The following is a 23669-nucleotide window of genomic DNA, read 5'->3' as shown; positions in this document are numbered from 1 at the left end:
AGCTACCCTCCAATCCACGGGTACTGTTCCCGAGTCAATGGAGTTCCGGAAGATGATCCTTAGAGCATCTGCTATCTCCAGGGCCACCTCCTTAAGTACCCTAGGATGTAGTTTATCAGGCCCCGGGGATTTGTCGGCCTTCAGTCCCCTCAACTTACCCAACACCATATCCCTAGAGATACTAATTTCTGTCAGCTCCTCCCTCTCATTAGTCCCTATGTTTGCCGATATTCCTGGGAGGTTATTTGTGTCCTCCTTTGTGAATACAGAACCAAAGTATGAGTTTAATTGGTCTGCCATTTCCTTATTCTCCATTATATATTCTCCCGAATCGGACTGCAAGGGACCGACTTGGGATTTTACCAGTCTTTTCCTCCTGATATACCGATAAAAGCTTTTGCAGTCTGTCTTTATGTTTGCTGCAAGTTTACTTTCGTATTCTATTTTCCCCTTCCTGATTAATCCCTTTGTCCTCTTTTGCTGTATCCTGTACTGCCCCCAATCTTCCGGTCTGGTGCTTTTTTTTGCCAGTTGATATGCCCTTTTTTTTGATTTTATGCTGTCCCTAATTTCCCTCGTTATCCACGGTTGAGTCACCTTTTTAGGTTTATTTTTATGCCAAACCGGTATAAACATGTTCTGGAATTCTTCCATTCTATCTTTGAATGCTTGCCATTGTCTATCCACTGTCAATCCCCCCAGAAACACCACCCAATCAATCTTACCCAATTCCCGTCTCATACCCTCGTAATTCCCTTTATTTAAGTTCTGGACCTTAGTCTCTGATTCAATTTCCTCACTCTCCATCTCGACTGAGAGCTCGATCATATTATGATCGCTCTGACCCAAGGGGCCTCGTACAAGAAGATTGCTGATAAGTCCCTTCTCATTGCACAATACCCAGTCTAAAATGGCCTGATCTCGAGTCGGCTCCTCGACATATTGGTCCAGATAACCGTCCCGAAAACATTCCAGGAATTCCTCCTCCTCAGAATTTTTACTAATTTGGGTAGTCCAATCAATATGTAAATTAAAGTCACCCATGATGACAGCTGTGCTCTTATCGCACGCTTCTCTAATTTCCCTTTTTATGCCTTCCCTCACCTCCATATTACTATTTGGAGGCCTATATATCACACCCACTAACGTTTTCCTCCCCTTGCTATTTCTCATTTCTACCCATACAGATTCCGTTTCATCCGAGTTAATATCCTTCCTTTCCATTGCATTAATCCCCTCCTTTACCAGCAATGCTACCCCACCTCCCCTACCTTTTTGCCGATCCTTCCTAAATATTGTATATCCCTGGATGTTAAGTTCCCAGCCTTGCCCACCCTGCAGCCACGTTTCTGTAATCCCAATCAAATCATACTTGTTTACCTCTATTTCCACAACTAATTCATCCACCTTGTTCCTAATGCTTCTAGCATTAAGATACTCAGGGCTAGATTTTCAGTTGCTTGCGCCAGCAGTTAGCGCCTTAAGAGAAGTGATTTCCGGGCGCTATGCGTGTAGCGCCCGGGCGCAGCGCAGTTTGCGCCCCGCCCCAAATTAAGTTGCCCGTTAGCGCCGGCGCAAAGTTTAGCGCCCGCCCGGATGCGCGCGCAGAAAATGACGTCACATCCTCGTGCAACGCCCTTTGGCCGCCCCGATTGCAAACTTCAGTCGGACCGCCCCATTGTGCGGCGGGCGGCCGGAGCGTTTGGAAAAAGGAACGCAACACAACCAGCGCGGGCCCCGGGGGGCGCTAATTAAAGGGAACGTCCTCTCCAGTATAAAGGCCATCCTTTTTTCTGAAAACAGTCTTGTGCAACGCATTTCTGAAGACACAACAAGGAGGATAGCTAACTGGTTTCAAGCAGCAAGAGCCAGGTATTTTTGGACTCAGGCAATAGCGCTGCAAGTGGCCATTTGGAAATTAGACTGTTTGCCAGGATTTGATGGGGGTTGCATGGGGTGCCAACGCGGAGCTGCAGCTCCATGTCCGTAGGGCTCGCAGACGCATTGTGAGAGGGGCAGCCCTGGCTAGAGGCAGAGGGGGCTACAGGCGTCGGCCACGTAGGCCTTACCCAGTCAGGCTATACCGCCAGCAGCGCTCCTACCTAAACATGAGTGCCGCGCGATGTGTTAAAAGGCTCCGATTCCGAAAGGGGGTGATTGCAGAGATCTGCCACCTGCTTCGCCGAGATCTGCGGCCAAAGCTCAGGTGCAGGACGTCTCTGTCGGTGGAAGTGAAGGTGACGGTGGCATTGAACTTCTATGCCACCGGCTCCTTCCAATACGCTGCTGGGGACATAGCAAACATCTCCCAGTACGGCGCGCATCGCTGCATCCGCCAGGTGACCGAAGCACTGTTCAGAAGGAGAAGCCAATTCATCTCCTTCCCCATGGCCCTGGAGAGCCAGCATCAGCGCGCATTGGGATTTTCCAGACTCGGGGAATTCCCCTTGGTGCAGGGCGCCATTGACTGTACGCATGTGGCTTTGCGGGCCCCTCTGGAGCATGGCGAGCAGTATCGCAACAGGAAGGGCTACCATTCTCTGAATGTGCAGCTGGTCTGTGACCACAAGCAGCGCATCATGGCAGTCAATGCCAGCTTCCCAGGCAGCAGCCACGATGCCTTTATCCTGCGGCAGAGTACTGTGCATGACATGTTCCAGGCACAGCCTCCCCCAAGAGGATGGCTACTCGGGGACAAAGGCTATCCTTTGTGCACCTGGCTCATGACCCCGCTCCGCGCGCCCAGGACCGCTGCTGAAGAGGCCTACAACGAGAGCCATCAAACCACCCGCAACATCATCGAGCTAACTATTGGGGTCCTCAAGCAGCGGTTCCGCTGCCTTGATCGCTCCGGAGGAGCTCTCCAGTATTCGCCGGACCGGGTCTCCCAATTTGTGGTGGTTTGCTGCATGCTACACAACCTGGCTATCCGCAGGACTCAGGCACTGCCACCTGACGTTGGACCAGCACCTCAGGAGGAGGAGCAGGAGGAGCATGAGGAGGAGGAGGAGGAGCAGGAGTACGTTCCCAGGAGGGAGCGACCAGGGCCAAGGGCCGCACGACGCCACCTTATTACACGGTACTTCTAAGCCCCCTGTCAGGGAATGGCCAGGGGCCATGAGGGAAGATGAATGCAGCCGCTCCGCAAGCCCTCAGCCGGCGAAGCCAACAAACACTAAGAAGAACAACCATGGAGACTGCATGAATAAAGATAATTTTTTATTAAACAAAAATGAAAAGCCCTTCCCACATGAATCCCCAAAAACAATAAACGGGCCCCACAAAAAGCCCAACAAACGACTCACTCCCACAAACTGGGGAGGAGCCACTCCACCTTTATTGAAAACGTGCCTCAACGTCGGCCTAACGCAAAAAAAAAGCCCTCCAAAAGCACAACCATGGGCAAAATAAAGATGGCCACCGCCATATTAAAGGAAAGCTGGCCACACCCTCTACTGAGTGGCCCGCGAGGGCGAGACCTTGGCCAGCATTTTGCCTCCCCTGCCCTGCCTGCTGCTCCTTCGCAAGCTCTGCCCAGTGGCTGCTGCGAGGCTGGGGGAAGGCGCCTGAGGCTCAGATGCCCTTCCGCCAGATGCCGCTGGGGGGCGGCCTACACGGCGTTTGGGCCTCGAGGGGCCGTCTCCTGAGTGGCGCACCTGAGCCTGGCCACCATCAGCTGCAGCCGCTTGCCCTTGATGCCCCAGAGGGGGAATGGCGGCGACGGATGGCGCAATGTGGGCCAGCTGGCGTCTGGGATGCGCTGGCTGGTGCTGTGGCGCGGTGGCACTCGGCCGGGCCCGCACTGCAGGATCCGCAGCAATCAGCCGACGGCCGGCTTGCTGGGATGGTCCAGCGCGGCGCCTGCCCTGGCGATGCCTGCCTGAGACAGCGCGTGTGGCAGCAGTGAGTGGCCCTGTGGTCCTGGTGTGCGCGCGCATCACATCCGCCAGGGTCTTGACGGCATCAGTTAGCATGCGGCCAGTCGCGGCAGTTGCTGCCCCGAACTCGCGCACACTGGTCGCCAGCGACTCGATGGCCTCAGGCATGCGCCCCACCACGCTCATGAGCTCCGTGTGGCGCCGGTCCGAGTCGTCGGCCATCTGATCGAGCTTCCGCACCTCCTCCGAAGTGAAGGTGTCCGGACTGGAGTTGCGACTCTCCCGCTGGGGAGGAGGGGGCCGAACTAGGGGACCCTTGCCGCGTTGGTGACGGCGAGTGTGCCGAGCAGCAGCACTCCCCTCTGATCCTTCCCCCCTTTGGGGGGAAGGCCGCGGGCCACGCGCACGGCTGCTGGGTGGCTGGACGCCACTGGTCCCAGAAGCTGCATTGCCCTGCGACAGTTCCTCCAGGCACTCGTCCAGTGAGGAGGTGTCGAGCATTTCCTCCTCTCCTGCGGGACGTGACTGTTCCCCCGAAGGTCCGGCTTGCTCCTCCTCCTCCTCCTGGTTGGAGGTGCTGTCACTGGCAGCCTCAGGGTCCTGGTCGTCACCAGCTGAAAGCAGGAATGCACAAGAGTAGCTTCAGAGTGAGGAGACGGCGTCAGCGAGGGAGTTAGGACTGGTGGGATTCAGCGCATTGGTGGGACAGTGGCAAAGGAGGTAGCTCGGATGGGCCAGTGCGACGCGAGAGGGCCAAAAGGCGAGGTCCTTACCATTGCCGGGCAGTGGAGGGTCGGATACACCGCACGCTGTGGGGACAATCACACGTGCTCCCATGAGCACACACAGGCGCTCCTCCAGCCGAGTGAGCTTCTGCAGCTTGGCGCGGCCACCCCTGGCACGGGCCTGGCGATTAAACGCTACTTTAGCCTGCAAGAGAAAGGACGGGCTGTAAGTGCGCAGTGAAGCCCTGATGTAGTGTGCACTGCCTCCCATGGTGGAATAGCTTGGACAGAGTGAAGCCCTGATGTAGTGTGCACTGCCTCCCATGGTGGAATAGCTTGGACAGAGTGAAGCCCTGATGTAGTGTGCACTGCCTCCCATGGTGGAATAGCTTGGACAGAGTGAAGCCCTGATGTACTGTCCACTGCCTCCCATGGTGGAATAGCTTGGCCAAAGTGTAGAGTGCCGAATGGCCATTTGATGCTCATGACTGTCCCAATGCTGCTGGCTGAGGGCTGGCCAAAAGGACTTTCAGGTCCCTTTGCCCATCATGTCAGGTGTACATGCAAGAATGAGGAGGAGACTGGAAAGGCTACTCACCCTCACAATCCTGGTCAGATCGTTGTATTTCTTACGGCATTGTGTGTGGGTCCTGGGGGCCTCGCCGGTGAACGTCACCCTCTGGGCGATCTACTTCCAGGCTTTGGTGTAGTCGTGGTGGGTTGGATTCCTCCCACTGTCTGGAAACAAGATCTTGCGCCTCACCTCCAGAGCTGTGACCATTATGTCCAGATCACCCTCTGAGAAGCGCAGGGCACGCTGACGGGCCTTCTCTGGCGTTGCCATGACTCCCTGGGGCTGAGCAGTAGTGTTGAGGCCTCTTTGCAAGGCTGCAGTGTGCAGGGCGTGGCAGCAGACCAATTCGTCCCTTCCCCCTTTAAGAGCTGGTCGGCACCACGGGGTCTGCTGTCAGTGCAAAAATGACCGCACCCGTGCTGCGCCCCGCCTGGGCGCTATCCCTCTGGACCGCCGGCTTAGCGCCTAAAGAGAGTAGTGGAACGCCTCTTTTAGCGCTCCACCAACCTCTTAGGGCGAAGCCACTGAATTCCCGGCAACGGGGCGCTACTTTGGGGCGGGCGCTAACTTCGGGCGGGCGCTAAGGTTAGCGCCCCAAAACTGCCTATACTGAAAATCTAGCCCAAAGCCTTCAGGCTTGCTTTTTTCACACTCTCATTATGAATTAGTTTGGCCCTTTGTGTTTCTCTCCTTTGCTTATTGCTTCTCACCTTTCTACCATCTATTTCTGACTTCATATGACTTCCCTCTTTTCCACTACCTAGGTTCCCATCCCCCTGCCAAATTAGTTTAAATCCTCCCGAACCGCCCTAGAAAATATTACCCCGAGGACATCGGCTCCCTCACAGTTCAGGTGTAGACCGTCCCCTTGGTACAGGTCACTCCTCCCCAAGAACTGGTTCCAATGCCTCAAGAATTTAAATCCCTCTCCCTTGCACCACTGCTCAAGCCACGTATTTAGCTTATCTATCTTACTCTCTCTAAACTTATTAGCTCGTGGCACTGGTAGCAATCCAGAGATTACTACCTTTGAGGTCCTACTTTTCAATTTAGCTCCTAACTCCCTAAATTCAGCTTGTAGGACCTCCTCCCTCTTTTTACCTACATCGTTGGTACCTACATGTACCACGACAACTGGCTGATCCCCCTCCCCCTTCAGAATGCTCTGCACCCGCTCCGAGACATCCTTGACCCTTGCACCAGGGAGGCAACATACCATCTTGGAGTCTCGGTCTCGGCCACAGAAACTCCTATCTATCCCCCTTACAATTGAATCCCCTATCACTATAGCCCTATCCCTCTTTTTCCCGCCCTTCTGTGCAGCAGAGCCAGTCATGGTGCCCTGAACCTGGCTGCTGGTGCCTTCCCCTGATAAGTCATCTCCCCCAACAGTACCCAAAACGGTAAACCTGTTTTGGAGGGAGATGACCGCAGGTGACTCCTGCACTACCTTCCTGCCTTTACCCTGCCTTTTGGTCACCCATTTACTGTCTGAGCTAGCCTTTACCTGCGGTGTGACCAACTCACTGAATGTGCTATCCACAAGATCCTCAGCATCGCGTATGCTCCAGAGTGAGTCCATTCGCAGCTCCAGCGCCGCCATGCGGTCCGCTAGGAGCTGCAGCTGGACACACTTCCTGCACACATAGTTGTCAGGGACAGTGTCCCTGATTTCCCACATGGCACAGGAGGAGCATGACACGGGTCCGAGCTGCCCTTCCATGACTTAACCCTTACAATACCCTTTTATTTACTACGATTTAGCTTAATTATTGAATTCTACTTAGAATAAGTTTGTGAAAGTACTCACCAACCAGTCACCTACCTGTTTTCTGGTGTTGTATTTTCACTGCCGCCTCCTGTCCTGGAACCTTTTCCACCTAGGTTAGGCTCCTGAAATAAAATAAATTGAACCTACCTTTTCAACTTCCCCTAACCCCTAAAAGGTTAGAGGAGGTGGAAGGGTGGGAGACACTACACTGTAGTGTTTCGGGTTTAGCAGCAGCTCCACCTATATAAGAGTTACTGGCCTCCTGCTCTCCCGACTGCACCAGCTGCTCCCTGGTGACGTCACACACTGATTACTATTTACCCCTCTCCTCTGCTGTTGATTTGGTACGCCTCGCAACTGCCGCCGGTTTTTAAGCCGGGCTCCTCCTCGCTGCTCTCTGCTGCTCCGAGTGGTCGGGCCTCGCAACTGCCGCCGGTTTTTAAGCCGGGCTCCTCCTCGCTGCTCTCTGCTGCTCCGAGTGGTCGGGCCTCGCAACTGCCGCCGGTTTTTAAGCCGGGCTCCTCCTCGCTGCTCTCTGCTGCTCCGAGTGGTCGGGCCTCGCAACTGCCGCCGGTTTTTAAGCCGGGCTCCTCCTCGCTGCTCTCTGCTGCTCCGAGTGGTCGGGCCTCGCAACTGCCGCCGGTTTTTAAGCCGGGCTCCTCCTCGCTGCTCTCTGCTGCTCCGAGTGGTCGGGCCTCGCAACTGCCGCCGGTTTTTAAGCCGGGCTCCTCCTCGCTGCTCTCTGCTGCTCCGAGTGGTCGGGCCTCGCAACTGCCGCCGGTTTTTAAGCCGGGCTCCTCCTCGCTGCTCTCTGCTGCTCCGAGTGGTCGGGCCTCGCAACTGCCGCCGGTTTTTAAGCCGGGCTCCTCCTCGCTGCTCTCTGCTGCTCCACAATGACTGTGCGGTGGTTACTGCTACCAATACTGTCATGGACAGATAGATTGGTGAGAACGAGGTCAAGTAGGTTTTTCCTTTGTGTTGGTTCTCTCACCACCTGTCGCAGACCCAGACTGGCAGCTATGTCCTTCAGGACTCGATCAGCTCGGTTAGTAGTGGTGCTACCAAACCACTCTTGGTGATGGACATTGAAGTCCCCCACCCAGAGTACATTCTGTGCCTGTCCTAAGACCCCAGCTATTCACAATATATATTTATGTAGACAAGGGAACTAGATGTAATGGCCCAGAACTTGGTGTCGGGTGCTTGCCGCGCGTGCAAGCCCCCAATGTGCACTTACCCGGCGCGCCGACATCTGAAACCTGGCCCGCAGTGGATTTCCTGTCAGTGGCCCGGTTCTGATGTCGGCGCACTGTGCTAACCTGACCCAGCGGCGTAGTTAGTGCGATGTGCCGGCTGGGATCAGGTGAGCACTGTTCAGCCAATCAGGGGAGGGGAAACTTCATTCATAAGTTTGAGAGTAAGAACTGTCAAACTCATGAGAAGTACTGCACCCCAAAACACCACTAAAACTTTAAATAAAATTTTAAAAAACATCCCAATCATTAAATTAAGTATAAATAAGTTTTAAAAAATTTAAACAATAATTTTTTTTTTGAAAAAAATAAATTTTTAATAAAAAGGGTCTAAAACTAAACTTACCTTATTGTAGATTCTTTAAAATAATAAACCTGTGGAAATTTTTTTTCTAAATTAACTAAAACATCACTTACCTGTAAAAATAAATACTTAGGTGTGCTTTTTACAAGCGTAAAGACCGGAGGCCTTTACACATGCGCAAATTCCCCAAAACAGAGGAAATCCAAGACGCACGCGCTGCCCCCTACAGCGCACGCGCTAGCCTCTTCACCTCTTGGGTTAGAGGAGAGGAAATGCCGGTTTTCAGCGCATGCGCTGTGCATGCTGAAAACCGGCATTTCCTCCGGCCAGACGCGTGAGTACCCCTTCCGTACTCACACGTTTGGGGAAGAATTACTGTCCCAATATCTCCAAGTTTGCAGATGACACAAAGCTGGGTGGGCGTGTGTGTTGTAAGGAGAATGCTGAGAAACTCCAGTATGATTTGGACTGGTTGGGTGATTATACTGCATCTGCCATGCATCTGCCCAATGTGGATAAATGCAAGGTTATCCACATTGGTGGCAAAAACAGGAAGGCAGATTATCTGAACGGCAATAGATTGGGAGAAGGGGAAGTGCAACGAGACCTGGGTGTCCTTGTGCACCAGTCGCTGAAGGTAAGCATGCAGGTGCAGCAGGCGGTTAAGGCGGCAAATGGTATGTTGGCCTTCGTAGCGAGAGGGTTTGAGTACAGGAACAAGGATGTCTTGCTGCAGTTGTACAGGGCCTTGGTGAGACCACACCTTGAGTATTGTGCGCAGTTTTGGTCACCTTATCTGAGGAAGGATGTTCTTGCCATGGAGGGAGTGCAGCGAAGATTCACCAGACTGATACCTGGGATGGCAGGAATGACATATGAGGAGATATTGGGCTTATACTCGCTGGAGTTTAGAAGAATGAGATGGGATCTCATTGAAACTTATAAAATTCTAACAGGACTAGACAGACTAGACGCAGGAAGGATATTCCCAATGGCGGGGGAGTCCAGAACCAGGGGTCACAGTCTAAGGATAAGTGGTAAGCCATTTAGGACTGAGATGAGGAGGAATTTCTTCACCCAGAGAGTGGTGAACCTGTGGAATTCTCTACCACAGAAGGCAGTTGAGGCCAATTCATTAAATATATTCAAGAAGGAGTTGGATATATTTCTTAAGGCTAAAGGGATCAAGGGATATGGGGAGAAGGCAGGGACAGGGTACTGAATTTGGATGATCAGCCATGATCTCATTGAATGGCGGAGCAGACTCAAGGGGCCGAATGGCCTACTCCTGCTCCTATCTTCTATATTTCTATACTCTCAGTGCTTCTTCCAAGTGGTGTTCAACATGGCGGAGTACTGATTCATCAGCTGAGGGAGGGCGGTAGATGGTAATCAGCAGGAAGTTTCCTTGCCCCTGTTTGACCTGAAGCCATGAGACTTCATGGGATCCAGAGTCAATGTTGAGGACTCCCAGGGCCACTCCTTCCCAACTGTATACCACTGTGCCGCCACCCCTGGTGGGTCTGTCCTGCCAGTGATGCCCACGTGGCAATTTCAGTAAAAGCTCTGGGAGAACTCCCCCATCCTCTCCAAAGTTACTTGATTCCATGTTATCACAAAATCACCTGCCTTAAAACCTGCCCACCTGAAACCAAACTCAGAACCCCAAACTCATTTCACATAAAACCCTTACAAAGACCTTCATCCCCTCTGTCTGGGTTGGATGGTGACCACACGTCGCAGAGGGTGAAAATGTCTGACCCACTGCCCCACCCAGTCCTGATTCAGGTTTGTTACTTTGATCATTAACACAAGGAGACGAGGCCCTGGCTATAAGTTTTATTATTAAGTGCAAGATTGTTCAACCATTTGATGGTCATGAAGGTACAGACAACCACTACGCCCTCTGCTCACAGACACTGAATGCGCTCACTCTGAGTGAGGCAGCTCTCTCTCGTGGAGGATCCCTTCAGCGGCTGTCGGTTCAATGCTCAGTCCTCGCACAGCTCCACATCGACTCGAACGGTGTCGCTGTAGAATTTCCCAGCGTTGTCCGAGCCTCCAAAGACCAACAGTGTGTGACGGGTCCCTGTGCTGCTCCGGTTCGAGCTCAGATAAACCAGGCTGTGACCCGCTCGTGGCACTGAGCAGAGAGTGTGGTGGCACAGACTGCTCCAACTATAGGTGTCTGGGTGGGGAACAAGTAAAAGATAGAGTTAGGGTCAGCAGCTTGGGTTAGGGCCAGTGTGTCAGGCTTAGGGGTTAGCATTAGGGTCACGGTTAGTGCTAGGGTTGACACTAGACGCGCCCCTTTTGTTTTCGCAGATCTCTCGATCGGGCAGCCCGCACTCCTCCGCCCCCACTCGGAGTTGATCGGGCAGCCCGCACTCCTCCGCCCCCACTTGGGCTGATTGGGCTGCAATCTGGGAGGTTTCATCACGTGACCTCTCGACTCCACCCCTCCAGCCAATGGGGACTGGTTGCCCAATAAGTCAGTCAATAATGGTGGCCACACTACCCACAATCCTCTGCACCCCAGAAACCACGCGTTAGCGGAGCACGTGTGCACCAAGGCCCCATTGCAGGCTGGGCATTGGCCGCCCAATGCTTTGTTGCAAGTCTGACCGGAACGAAATGTCCGGGGTTTGTTCTCCGGAATGTCCGGGAGATTAATCCACCTCAACGAAGCAATTCATCTCCTTTCCGACAGCGCTGAGGCACCATTGGTGCAATAACAGCATGAGTATCTAAAGGGCTGACTCACTGAAGGCTCTCAATACATATCAGCCATGATCTCATTGAATGGCGGCAGAACAGGCTTGAGGGGCTGAATGGCCTCCTCCTGTTCCGATGAGGGCAGAGCAAATCACAAACACCCACTGTTACAGGAGCTGCACCATCAGCGACGCTCTGGGTTTGCGGTTCCCCACATAGTGCGGTCCTGATGTGTCACTGTGAACCGTTTGAGGGGGGAACAGGGAGGAATGGGTTAAAGAGAGAACCAACAGAACCGTTGGCTCCATATTTCAATAGGGCCCTTTCACTTGCTCTGTGCATTCGGGAACAGCCCCACCTCCAGCGAGGAGGAGGAACGGGGGAAATAAAAAAGCCGAATCTCGGCTGCAGATGTCCAATGGTGGTGAACGGAAGCCTGGAACCCTGGGGGAACAGCAGATTCCCCCCGGGGGAGGATGGGCAGTGATGAACCCGGGGGAACAGCAGATTCCCCCGGGGGAGGATGGGCAGTGGTGAACCCGGGGGAACAGCAGATTCCCCCCGGGGGAGGATGGGCAGTGATGAACCCGGGGGAACAGCAGATTCCCCCCGGGGGAGGATGGGCAGTGATGAACCCGGGGGAACAGCAGATTCCCCCCGGGGGAGGATGGGCAGTGATGAACCCGGGGGAACAGCAGATTCCCCCGGGGGAGGATGGGCAGTGATGAACCCGGGGGAACAGCAGATACCCCCCGGGGGAGGATGGGCAGTGATGAACCTTGGGGAACAGCAGATTCCCCCGGGGGAGGATGGGCAGTGATGAACCCGGGGGAACAGCAGATTCCCCCCGGGGGAGGATGGGCAGTGATGAACCCGGGGGAACAGCAGATTCCCCCCGGGGGAGGATGGGCAGTGATGAACCCGGGGGAACAGCAGATTCCCCCCGGGGGAGGATGGGCGGTGATGAACCCGGGGGAACAGCAGATTCCCCCCGGGGGAGGATGGGCAGTGATGAACCCGGGGGAACAGCAGATTCCCCCCGGGGGAGGATGGGCAGTGATGAACCTTGGGGAACAGCAGATTCCCCCGGGGGAGGATGGGCAGTGATGAACCCGGGGGAACAGCAGATTCCCCCCGGGGGAGGATGGGCAGTGATGAACCTTGGGGAACAGCAGATTCCCCCGGGGGAGGATGGGCAGTGATGAACCCTGGGGAACAGCAGATTCCCCCCGGGGGAGGATGGGCAGTGATGAACTCTGGGGAACAGCAGATTCCCCCCGGGGGAGGATGGGCAGTGATGAACCCGGGGGAACAGCAGATTCCCCCGGGGGAGGATGGGCAGTGATGAACTCTGGGGAACAGCAGATTCCCCCCGGGGGAGGATGGGCAGTGATGAACCCTGGGGAACAGCAGATTCCCCCCGGGGGAGGATGGGCAGTGATGAACTCTGGGGAACAGCAGATTCCCCCCGGGGGAGGATGGGCAGTGATGAACTCTGGGGAACAGCAGATTCCCCCGGGGGAGGATGGGCAGTGATGAACCCGGGGGAACAGCAGATTCCCCCCGGGTGAGGATGGGCAGTGATGAACCCGGGGGAACAGCAGATTCCCCCGGGGGAGGATGGGCAGTGATGAACTCTGGGGAACAGCAGATTCCCCCGGGGGAGGATGGGCAGTGATGAACCCAGGGGAACAGCAGATTCCCCCGGGGGAGGATGGGCAGTGATGAACCCAGGGGAACAGCAGATTCCCCCGGGGGAGGATGGGCAGTGATGAACCCGGGGGAACAGCAGATTCCCCCGGGGGAGGATGGGCAGTGATGAACCCGGGGGAACAGCAGATTCCCCCCGGGGGAGGATGGGCAGTGATGAACCCAGGGGAACAGCAGATTCCCCCCGGGGGAGGATGGGCAGTGATGAACCCGGGGGAACAGCAGATTCCCCCCGGGGGAGGATGGGCAGTGATGAACCCGGGGGGAACAGCAGATTCCCCCCGGGGGAGGATGGGCAGTGATGAACCCGGGGGAACAGCAGATTCCCCCGGGGGAGGATGGGCAGTGATGAACCCGGGGGAACAGCAGATTCCCCCCGGGGGAGGATGGGCAGTGATGAAGCCGGGGGGACAGCAGATTCCCCCCGGGGGAGGATGGGCAGTGATGAACCCTGGGGAACAGCAGATTCCCCCGGGGGAGGATGGGCAGTGATGAACCCAGGGGAACAGCAGATTCCCCCGGGGGAGGATGGGCAGTGATGAACCCGGGGGAACAGCAGATTCCCCCGGGGGAGGATGGGCAGTGATGAACCCTGGGGAACAGCAGATTCCCCCGGGGGTGGATGGGCAGTGATGAACTCTGGGGAACAGCAGATTCCCCCGGGGGGAGGATGGGCAGTGATGAACTCTGGGGAACAGCAGATTCCCCCCGGGGGAGGATGGGCAGTGATGAACCCGGGGGAACAGCAGATTCCCCCGGGGGAGGATGGGCAGTGATGAACTCTGGGGAACAGCAGATTCCCCCTGGGGGAGGATGGGCAGTGATGAACTCTGGGGAACAGCAGATTCCCCCCGGGGGAGGATGGGCAGTGATGAACCCGGGGGAACAGCAGATTCCCCCGGGGGGAGGATGGGCAGTGATGAACTCTGGGGAACAGCAGATTCCCCCCGGGGGAGGATGGGCAGTGATGAACTCTGGGGAACAGCAGATTCCCCCGGGGGAGGATGGGCAGTGATGAACTCTGGGGAACAGCAGATTCCCCCGGGGGAGGATGGGCAGTGATGAACCCGGGGGAACAGCAGATTCCCCTTCCCCCGGGAGGAGGGGAGGATGGGCACAGTGACGGAGAGAGAGGGGCCGTGAATCAGTCCCACTCCTCCGCACCCAGTGTGGGCTTCGGGAACAACCAATCCATAGCCTCCCGTCCAGAAGTTCCAACACTCTCAGTGCCTTACCTATGTTGAAGATGAACAAATCCTGCAGGGCACCAGTCAGATTATACCCACCGCTGATCAGAAGCTTGTTACCACACAGAGGCACAGCAGCATGGCGACTATAAAAAGAAAGAAACTGCATTTCTAGTGCCTTTCACAACCTCAGGAAGTCCCAAAGTGCTTCACAGCCAACGAAGTACTTTTGAAGTGTAGTCACTGTTGTAATGTAGGAAACGCGGCAGCCAATTTGCAAAGTCGTTCACACCCTACTTACAGAGAGCTACACTCCCCCCATCAGTGTCTACACTGTCGCATCAAACACTCCCAGGGCAGGTACAGCACAGGTTAGATAGAGTAAAGCTCTAAAGCACTGTCCCATCAAACACTCCCAGGGCAGATATTGCACAGGTTAGATACAGAGTAAAGCTCCCTCTGCACTGTCCCATCAAACACTCCCAGGGCAGGTACAGCACAGGTTAGATACAGAGTAAAGCTCCCTCTACACGGTCCCATCAAACACTCCCAGGGCAGGTACAGCACGGGTTAGATACAGAGTAAAGCTCCCTCTACACTGTCCCATCAAACACTCCCAGGGCAGATATTGCACAGGTTAGATACAGAGTAAAGCTCCCTCTACACTGTCCCATCAAACACTCCCAGGGCAGATATTGCACAGGTTAGATACAGAGTAAAGCTCCCTCTACACTGTCCCATCAAACACTCCCAGGGCAGGTACAGTATGGGTTAGATACAGAGTAAAGCTCCCTCTACACTGTCCCATCAGACACTCCCAGGGCAGGTACAGCATGGGTTAGATACAGAGTAAAGCTCCCTCTACACTGTCCCATCAAACACTCCCAGGGCAGGTACAGTATGGGTTAGATACAGAGTAAAGCTCCCTCTACACTGTCCCATCAGACACTCCCAGGGCAGGTACAGCATGGGTTAGATGCAGAGTAAAGCTCCCTCTACACTGTCCCATCAAACACTCCCAGGGCAGGTACAGCACGGGTTAGATACATAGTAAAACCACATTATTGTACCACAATATTATGCCTCAGTCCCAAGCTCAGAAGAGCGCACCCTAATGTAAAGCCGTCATCGTCTCCCCCATTTACCCACACTGGCCATCCTGAGAATTCAGTCAATGAAATTGTCAAATTTAAAGACCAAATGAAGGGGTCATGCTCCTGAGAAACCAACCAGTCTCAGTTCACACAGATCAGTCATGTTGAAGTTCTGGAGTGGTACCTACCATCGTGGAGCAGGAGAACCCCTAATCTGTACGTTAACATACTCCATGAAACCTGGGAGAAATGGATAGGGTTTTAGTTCAGCAACAATCCGTCAGGAGAGGATTCTTCATCCCAAAATACCAACCCCCCTTATCCCTCCCTCTCTCCACACTCCACCAGCACCCCACCCCTCCCACGCCAGGGACTGAATACAACCATGTCATAGAGTCATAGAATGGTTACAGCCATTTTCCCGTAGCCCTGCAATTCTTTTTCCTTCAGATACTTATCCAATTCCCTTTTGAAAGCCACGATTGAATCTGTCTGCACCACCCTTTCAGGCAGTGCATTCCAGATCCTAACCACTCGCTGCGTAATAAAGTTTTTCCTCATGTCGCCTTTGGTTCTTTTGCCAATCACCTTGAATCTGTGTCCTCTGGTTCTCGACCCTTTCGCCAATGGGAACAGTTTCTCTCTATCTACTCTGTCTAGACCCCTCACGATTTTGAACACCTCTATCAAATCTCCTCTCAACCTTCTCTGCTTCAAGGAGAACAACCCCAGCTTCTCCAGTCTATCCACGTAACTGAAGTCCCTCATCCCTGGAACCATTCTCGTAAATCTTTTCTGCACCCTCTCTAAGGCCTTCACATCCTTCCTAAAGTGCGGTACCCAGAATTGGACACAATACTCCAGTTGAGGCCGAACCAGTGTTTTATAAAGGTTCATCATAACTTCCTTGCTTTTGTACTCTATACCTCCATTTATGAAGCCCAGGATCTCGTATGTTTTTTTAACTACTTTCTCAACCTGCCCTGCCACCTTCAACGATTTGTGCACATATACCCCCAGGGCTCTCTGTTCATGCACCCCCTTTAGAATTGTACCCTTTAGTTTATATTGCCTCTCCTCGTTCTTCCTACCAAAATGTTTCACTTCGCACTTTTCTGCGTTAAATTTCATCTGCCACGTGTCCGCCCATTCCACCAGCCTGTCTATGTCCTCCTGAAGTCTATCACTCTCCTCCTCACTGTTCACTATACTACCAAGTTTTGTGTCATCTGCAAATTTTGAAATTGTGCCCTGTACACCCAAGTCCAAGTCCATGTGCACAGAAGTAGCCAACACCAGCGGCACAAGTGACTGGATTGTGTCCTTCTAATTCAGGGCAGCGTGCGCTCAGTGTTCCAGGTATGCTCACTGAGGTTTGGCACGAGCACGTTCTAGAACAGGAATAGGCCAGAAGCCCCACCTTTTAGACCAGTGTGGTCCAATACGTTAGTCACTAACCACGCGTGTGCAACGCAGCTTCACCAGAATGATACCGGGGTTTAGAGGGTTAAATTATGAGAAAAGACAGACTTGCATTTCTATAGCGCCTTTCACAACCTCAGGACGCCTCAAAGCGCTTTACAGCCAATGAAGTACTTTTGAAGTGTAGTCACTGTTGTAATGTAGGAAACGCGGCAGACACTTTGCGCACAGCAAGCTCCCACAAACAGCACCGTGATAATGACAAAATAATCTATTTTAGTGATGTTGGTTCAGGGATAAATATTGGCCCCAGGACACCGGGGAGAACTCCCCCCGCTCTTCTTCGAAATAGTGCTGTGGGATCTTTTACAGCCATCTGAGAGAGCAGACGGGGGCCTCAGCTTAACGTCTCATGAGGACAGGTTGCATAGTATGGGCTTGTGTTCCCTTGAGTATAGAAGATTAAGGGGTGATCTAATTGAGGTGTTTAAAATGATTAAAAAGATTTGATAGAGTAGAGAGAGAGAAACTATTTCCTCTGGTGGGGGGAGTCCAGAACAAGAGGACATAACCTTAAAATTAGAGCCAGGCCGTTCAGGGGTGATGTCAGGAAGCACTTCTTCACACAAAGGGTGGTGGAAATCTGGCACTCTTCCCCCCCCCCCCAAAAGGCTGTGGATGCTGGGGTCCATTGAAACTTTCAAAACTGAGATTGATAGATTTTTGTTGTGCAAGGGTAATAAGGGTTACAGAACCAATGGGGGTAGATGGAGTTACTATACAGGTCAGCCACGATCTAATTCAATGACAGAACAGGCTCGAGGGGCTGAATGGCCTCCTCCTGTTCCTGTGTAGCAGGCTCGAGGGGCTGAATGGCCTCCTCCTGTTCCTGTGTAACAGGCTCGAGGGGCTGAATGGCCTCCTCCTGTTCCTGTGTAACAGGCTCGAGGGGCTGAATGGCCTCCTCCTGTTCCTGTGCAACAGGCTCGAGGCGCTGAATGGCCTCCTCCTGTTCCTGTGTAACAGGCTCGAGGGGCTGAATGGCCTCCTCCTGTTCCTGTGCAACAGGCTCGAGGGGGCTGAATGGCCTCCTCCTGTTCCTGTGTAACAGGCTCGAGGCGCTGAATGGCCTCCTCCTGTTCCTGTGTAACAGGCTCGAGGGGCTGAATGGCCTCCTCCTGTTCCTGTGCAACAGGCTCGAGGCGCTGAATGGCCTCCTCCTGTTCCTGTGTAACAGGCTTCAAGGGCTGAATGGCCTCCTCCTGTTCCTGTGCAACAGGCTCGAGGCGCTGAATGGCCTCCTCCTGTTCCTGTGTAACAGGCTCGAGGCGCTGAATGACCTCCTCCTGTTCCTGTGTAACAGGCTCAAGGGGGCTGAATGGCCTCCTCCTGTTCCTACATCGCTAATTGGGAATCCAGATGTGGATAATTGCATTTCTGATCAGTAAATAAAAGATGAGTAATAGACGCCATCAATGGTTTGATTTCAATCAGCCAATTGGGTTTTTACAACAATCCAAATGCTCTATGGTCACTTTACTGACCCCAGCTTTTCATTTCCAGGTTTTTAAAAACTGAATTAAAATTCTCAAACTGCCCACGGCGGGATGTTCTCTGGATTATTAGTCCTGTAACCGAACCACGACACTACCATACCCCTAGGTAGTAGATAAACAGAAAATGCTGGAAATACTCAGTGGGTCAGGCAGCATCTGTGGAGAGAGAAACAGAGTTAATGTTTCAGGTCGATGAAAGCTTTTTCCAGTTCTGACGAAGGGTCATCGACCTGAAACGTTAACTCCGTTTCTCTCTCCACAGATGCTGCCTGACCTGCTGAGTATTTCCAGCATTTTCTGTTTTTATTTCAGATTTCCAGCATCCGCAGTATTTTGCTTTTGTCCAAGGTAGTAGATGTTTGTTATGTTAATATACAGGTGTGAATTTCGTTTTCCTGCATTGTATGAGAGGCACTTTCGACTAAAATTAGTGCAAGTGTCTAAAACGCCGTCGCCAAAGCAACTCGTGGGTCGTCTATTGGCGCACGCTGATTTAGGTAGATCGGTCTCACTGAATCACATCCAATTGTCCCTCGACCCCATCAACGCTGCCCATTTCAACATCATTCCCTGGTAAACTATCCCACAACTCAATGTCCTTCTGGGTGAGCAGAGTTCTCCAATTCTCCTCCTTACTCCCAACTTCGCCATTCTTACCTCGTGTTTCCCAGCGCCCCCCCCCCCCCCCCAACTTGGGATTTGAACCGGTCACCACATGGACCGATTTACCGGGAATCAGCTTCCGTTAAACCCCCCTCCTTCCCAATCCCGAAACCAGGCGTCACCTCACCGAGATCCAACACGTGAAGGTCGTTCAAAAAGACTCGGTTTCGACTTCCACCGAACAGGATCAGCTTATCTCCCAGGAGAGTGGCAGAGTGACTGGGGAAAAGTAAAAGGGAACACAAAGCATCCGTTAAACAGGTCTGATCTCCACTAGTCGGGGTCGGTGGCCCCTGGGCGAGGGAGGGGAAAATCCCAGGCAGCAGGATTTCCTTCGCCTTATCCCGTCACCCCTGTTGGACACTGAGCGTGTGTCGAGAGCAGGATCAGGCTCCACTCTGACTAACCCTCCCACCAGGTACAGGTGTCACGGCTCAGTGGGCAGCACTCTCGCCTCGGAGTCCGAAGGTTGTGGGTTCCAGACCCACGCCAGACATTTGAGCACCTAATCCAGACCGACACTCCCAGTGAGGGAGTGCCATCTTTCGGATGAGACATTAAACAGAGGCTCTGTCTGCGCTCTCAGGTGAATGTAAAAGATCTCATGACAACTATTCACAGGGGAGCACTCCCAGTATTTATCCCTCAACCAACACCACTAAAACAGATTATCTGGTCATTATCTCATGGCTGTTTGTGGGAGCTTGCTGTGCATAAATTGACTCTAGAGTCGACAGTGCCACCAACTGAGCCAAGCTGATGACAGCAAGAGGAGCAATACCCTGAAAATAAAAAGCTGGCGTCAGTAAGTGACCACGAAGCTGTCGAATTGTCGTAAAAACCTAACTGGTCTTTTCGGGAAGGAAACCTGCCGTCTTTACCCAGTCTGGGCCTAACTGTGACTCCAGTCCCACAGCAATGTGGGTGACTCTTAACTGCCCTCTGAAGTGGTCCCTCAGTTTGTATCAAACCCGCTGCCAGTGCTTCAAGCAGAAGGCCCACCACCACCGTCTCAGGACATCCGAGGAAGGGCAATAAACGCCGGCCTTGCCAGCGACGCCCACACCCCGAGAATGAGTGAAAATCAAAGCCCGACTGACCTCCGCTCAACGATCCCGCCACCTGCCCGTGCTGGATCCCACGGGCGACTCACCCGTGCCGAGGGAGCGGCCTCTCGCCCACCACGATGGGCTGGTACCAGATCTCATGCTCAGGGTTGAAGATGTAGAGCGTGTTGCTGCACGTTTCCGCGGGCAATGCTGGCCAGAGAAGCAGCCCGCCGAATATAAACAGCTCCCGCTGGAAGACCGCTGCGCTGTGATAGGCCAGCGTCGGCACCTTGCCCTTCCCCTGGGAGCGAGAAGGCAATGGTCTCCGTTAAACACGCTGCGCCGCGGGCAGGAAAAAACAACTTGCATTTACACAGCGCCAGTGTACAATTTTGGTCTCCTTACCTAAGGAAGGATATACTTGCCATAGAGGGAGTGCAATGAAGGTTCACGAGATTGATTCCTGGGATGGCGGGACTGTCGTGTGAGAAGAGATTGAGTAAACTAGGCCTGTATTCTCTTGAATTCAGAAGAGTGAGAGGGAATCTCATTGAAGCATACAAAATTATTACAGGGCTTGATAGGGTGGATGCTGAGAGAATGTTTCCCTTGGCTGGGGAGTCTAGAACCAGGGGCCACAGCCTCAGGATAAAGGGTAGGCCATTCAGGACTGAGATGAGAAGAAATTTCTTCACACAGAGGGTGGTGAATCTTTGGAATTCTCTACCCCAGAGGGCTGTGGAGGCTCAGTCATTGGGTATATTCAAAACAGAAGTCGATAGATTTCTGACTAGTAAGGGCATCAAGGGACATGGCGATAGGGCCGGTGAATGGAATTGAGGCAGAAGATCAGCCATGATCTCATTGAATGGCAGAGCAGGCTCGAGGGGACGAATGGCCGACTCCTGCTCCTATTTCTTATGTTCTTATAATACAGTGAAAGGTCTTCAGACAAAATTTAACACGGAGCCACGAGGAGATATTAGGGCAGGTGATCAAAAGCTTGGTCGAAGAGGTAGGTTTTAAGGAGCATATTAAAGGAGGAGACAGAGGTAGACAGATGGAGAGGTGATGGGAGAGAATTCCAGAGTTCGGGGCCCAGGCGGCTGAAGACACGGCCACCAATGGTGGAGTGATACGGGGGATGCTCAAGATGCCAGAATTGGAGGAGCGCAGAGATCTCGAAGGGTTGTGGGGCTGGAGGAGATTACAGAGATAGGGAGGGATTTGAACACAAGGATGAGAAATTTTAAATTGAGGCGTTGCCGGACCGGGAGCCAGTGCCGGTCAGCTTTCAAATTCAGTGCATTCCAAGGCATCGATTCACCAAACTGTGGGATCTTTTACGTCTACCTGAGAGGTCGTAGGAACTTCAATGTCAGAGCAGATCCCCTGGGGAATTAGGTAGATTGCCCCTGTTGGCTCGACGGGTAAGTGTCAGCCGTGGCCAAGTGGGCAGCACTCTCGCCTCCGAGTCAGAAGGTTGTAGGTTCCAAGTCCCGCACCAGAGACTCGAGCACAAAAATCTAGGCTGACACTCCCAGTGCAGGACTGAGGGAGTGCTGCACTGTTGGAGGTGCCGTCTTTCGGATGAGACGTTAAACCGAGGCCCGGTCTGCCCTCTCAGGTGAACGTAAAAGCGCCCACAATTTGGCAAATCGATGTCTTAGAACACACAGGTGGCATGTGAATCTGTAATCAAATCCTTTGTCTCGTTTGGGGAAGCAGCTCAGAAATTAAACCAACAAACTGCACCACTCCCAGGCCAGAACTGTACTAGGCCGTTCAGGGGTGAAATCAGGAAGCACATCTTCACACAAAGGGCAGTGGAAATCTGGAACTCTCACCCCAAAAAAGCTGTTGAGGCCAGGGATCAATTGAAAATTTCAAAACTGGGATTGATAGATTTCTGTTGGGTAAGGGTATTAAGGGTTACAGAACCAAGGCGGGTAGATGGAGTTAAGATACAGATCAGCTGTGATCTAATTGGATGGTGGAACAGGCTCGAGGGGCTGAATGGCCTCCTCCTGTTCCTGTGTAACAAGCTCGAGGGGCTGAATGGCCTTTTCCTGTTCCTGTGTAACAGACCCGAGGGGCTGAATGGCCTGTTCCTGTGCAACAGGCTCGATGGGCTGAATGGCCTCCTCCTGTTCCTGTGTAACAGGCTCGAGGGGCTGAATGTCCTTTTCCTGTTCCTGTGTAACAGACTCGAGGGGCTGAATGGCCTTTTCCTGTTGCTATGACCGCGGGCGGATCGCAGCAGTGACCCAAAATGGCAGACGGGTGTTTCTACTTACGATCACAAAGGACCACTTCCAGGTCAAGGTGTCCAGGATGTAGACCTTGTTGAAACATTCTCCATCTTTCTTCCCCCCAAAAATGTAAATGCGTTTGGCTTCAGGGTCGTAGGTGGCCGAGTGACCGCAGACACTCCGAGGGATCGGGATGGTCATCGTCGAGGTCGTATCCAAGGGAAACCAGAAATTGTCACCATTGTCTGCACAAAAAGGGCAAATGTCAGAGGTCGATGAAATCAAATGGAAAACACATCGTGACAGGAAAAAAATTTAAAGAAATGTGGCAATGAAAGGATTTACGTCGCTCCTAACGACAGACTTAACAGTGAGGGGGAGGAGGAGGAGGACTGACCAACATTGACTCCCAACATCTCAAATTTAAAATTCTCGTCCTCGTGTTTAAATCTCCATGGTCTCACCCCTCCCCATCTCTAACCTCCTCCAGCCCTACAACCCTTCGAGATCTCTCCATTACTCTGGCCGTGGCCTCTTGTCCATCCCCAACTCCCATCACCGCACCATTGGTGGCCGTGCCTTCAGCTGCCAAGACCCTAAACTCTGGAATTCCCTCCCTAAATCTCTCCGCCTCTCTACCTCGCGCTCCTCCTTTAAGACGCTCCTTAAAACCCACTTCATTGACCGAGCCTTTGATCACTTGTCCTAATCTCTCTTTCTTTGGGTCAGTGTCTCTTTTCTTTACATCTGTGTGAAGTGATGTTAGGCTATGTTAAAGGCGCAGTATAAATGCAGTTGTAGAAAGGAGGGGGGCTGAGAATGGACCCCCAGGACTGACTGGTTCCGATTCTCTGTCTCTTTGTTTCTTCCTGCTCTCCCCATGGATCTGTTCGCAAGATAACGCCACTGAAGAGAAAGTGTTGCTGAGCCACATAGTGCGGTGGGGGGGGGCGGGGGGGTTAAGTGGGGGGAGGGAAAGAGAGCTGAACGACACCAACTGGTTCAGAAGTATGCTGGTCCGAGATTGATTCCAGCATTGTCGAGTTCAGTAACTCATTCTGGAGATGTGGGCAAGGCTGGCATTTATTGCCCATCCCTAGTTGCCCTGAGGTGGAGTTGGTGGGCCTTATTGAACCGCTGGTAGTGGGTTTGATGCAAACAGTGTCTCGCTGGGCAACTTCAGAGGGCAGTTAAGAGTTAACCATGTTGGTGTGGGACTGGAGTCACGTATAGGCCCAGACCGGGTAAGGACGGCAGGTTTCCTTCCCTAAAGGACATCAGTGAACCGGTTGGGTTTTTACGAGAATCCGACAGCTTCATGGTCACTTTTACTGATGCCAGATTTTTATTTACACTTTTTTTTTTTACAAACTGAATTCAAATTCTCAAACTGCCCTGGTGAGATTTGAATGCATCCAGGCTTATCGTCACTCTGCTTGTTCCCCCTCTCTCCAAAGTACTGTCTCGTGTTGGGGTTTAGAACGTGCAGCCAGCAGCAGCTCTCCAGCATCTTTCC

General features: G+C 53.1%; 1 protein-coding gene across 4 annotated transcripts in view; it reads right to left on the bottom strand.

Moving 5' to 3' along the window:
- Positions 1–10330: 10330 nt before the first annotated feature.
- LOC147109007 (kelch domain-containing protein 1) overlaps positions 10331–23669 on the bottom strand; it is a 52148-nt gene continuing 38809 nt past the window's right edge. For 3 of the 4 annotated variants that reach the window (XM_086002561.1, XM_086002562.1, XM_086002563.1), the window contains 6 exons: positions 22199–22398; positions 20006–20202; positions 18980–19071; positions 15400–15451; positions 14166–14263; positions 10331–10693 (listed from right to left, as the gene is read on the bottom strand). In XM_086002561.1, coding sequence (XP_085858687.1) covers positions 10497–10693; positions 14166–14263; positions 15400–15451; positions 18980–19071; positions 20006–20202; positions 22199–22398 — 836 coding nt within the window. In that variant the 3' untranslated portion in view covers positions 10331–10496. The remainder of the gene's footprint in view (positions 10694–14165; positions 14264–15399; positions 15452–18979; positions 19072–20005; positions 20203–22198; positions 22399–23669) is intronic. The other variant, XM_086002565.1, reaches the window with a different exon arrangement.

This window comes from Somniosus microcephalus, chromosome 12 (assembly GCF_052327205.1).
Source record: "Somniosus microcephalus isolate GS21.2 chromosome 12, FLI_Smic_1.0, whole genome shotgun sequence".
Classification (NCBI taxonomy): domain Eukaryota; kingdom Metazoa; phylum Chordata; class Chondrichthyes; order Squaliformes; family Somniosidae; genus Somniosus; species Somniosus microcephalus.
The sequence above is the reverse complement of the archived record's forward strand: the minus strand, read 5'-3'. Positions and strand labels throughout refer to the sequence as shown.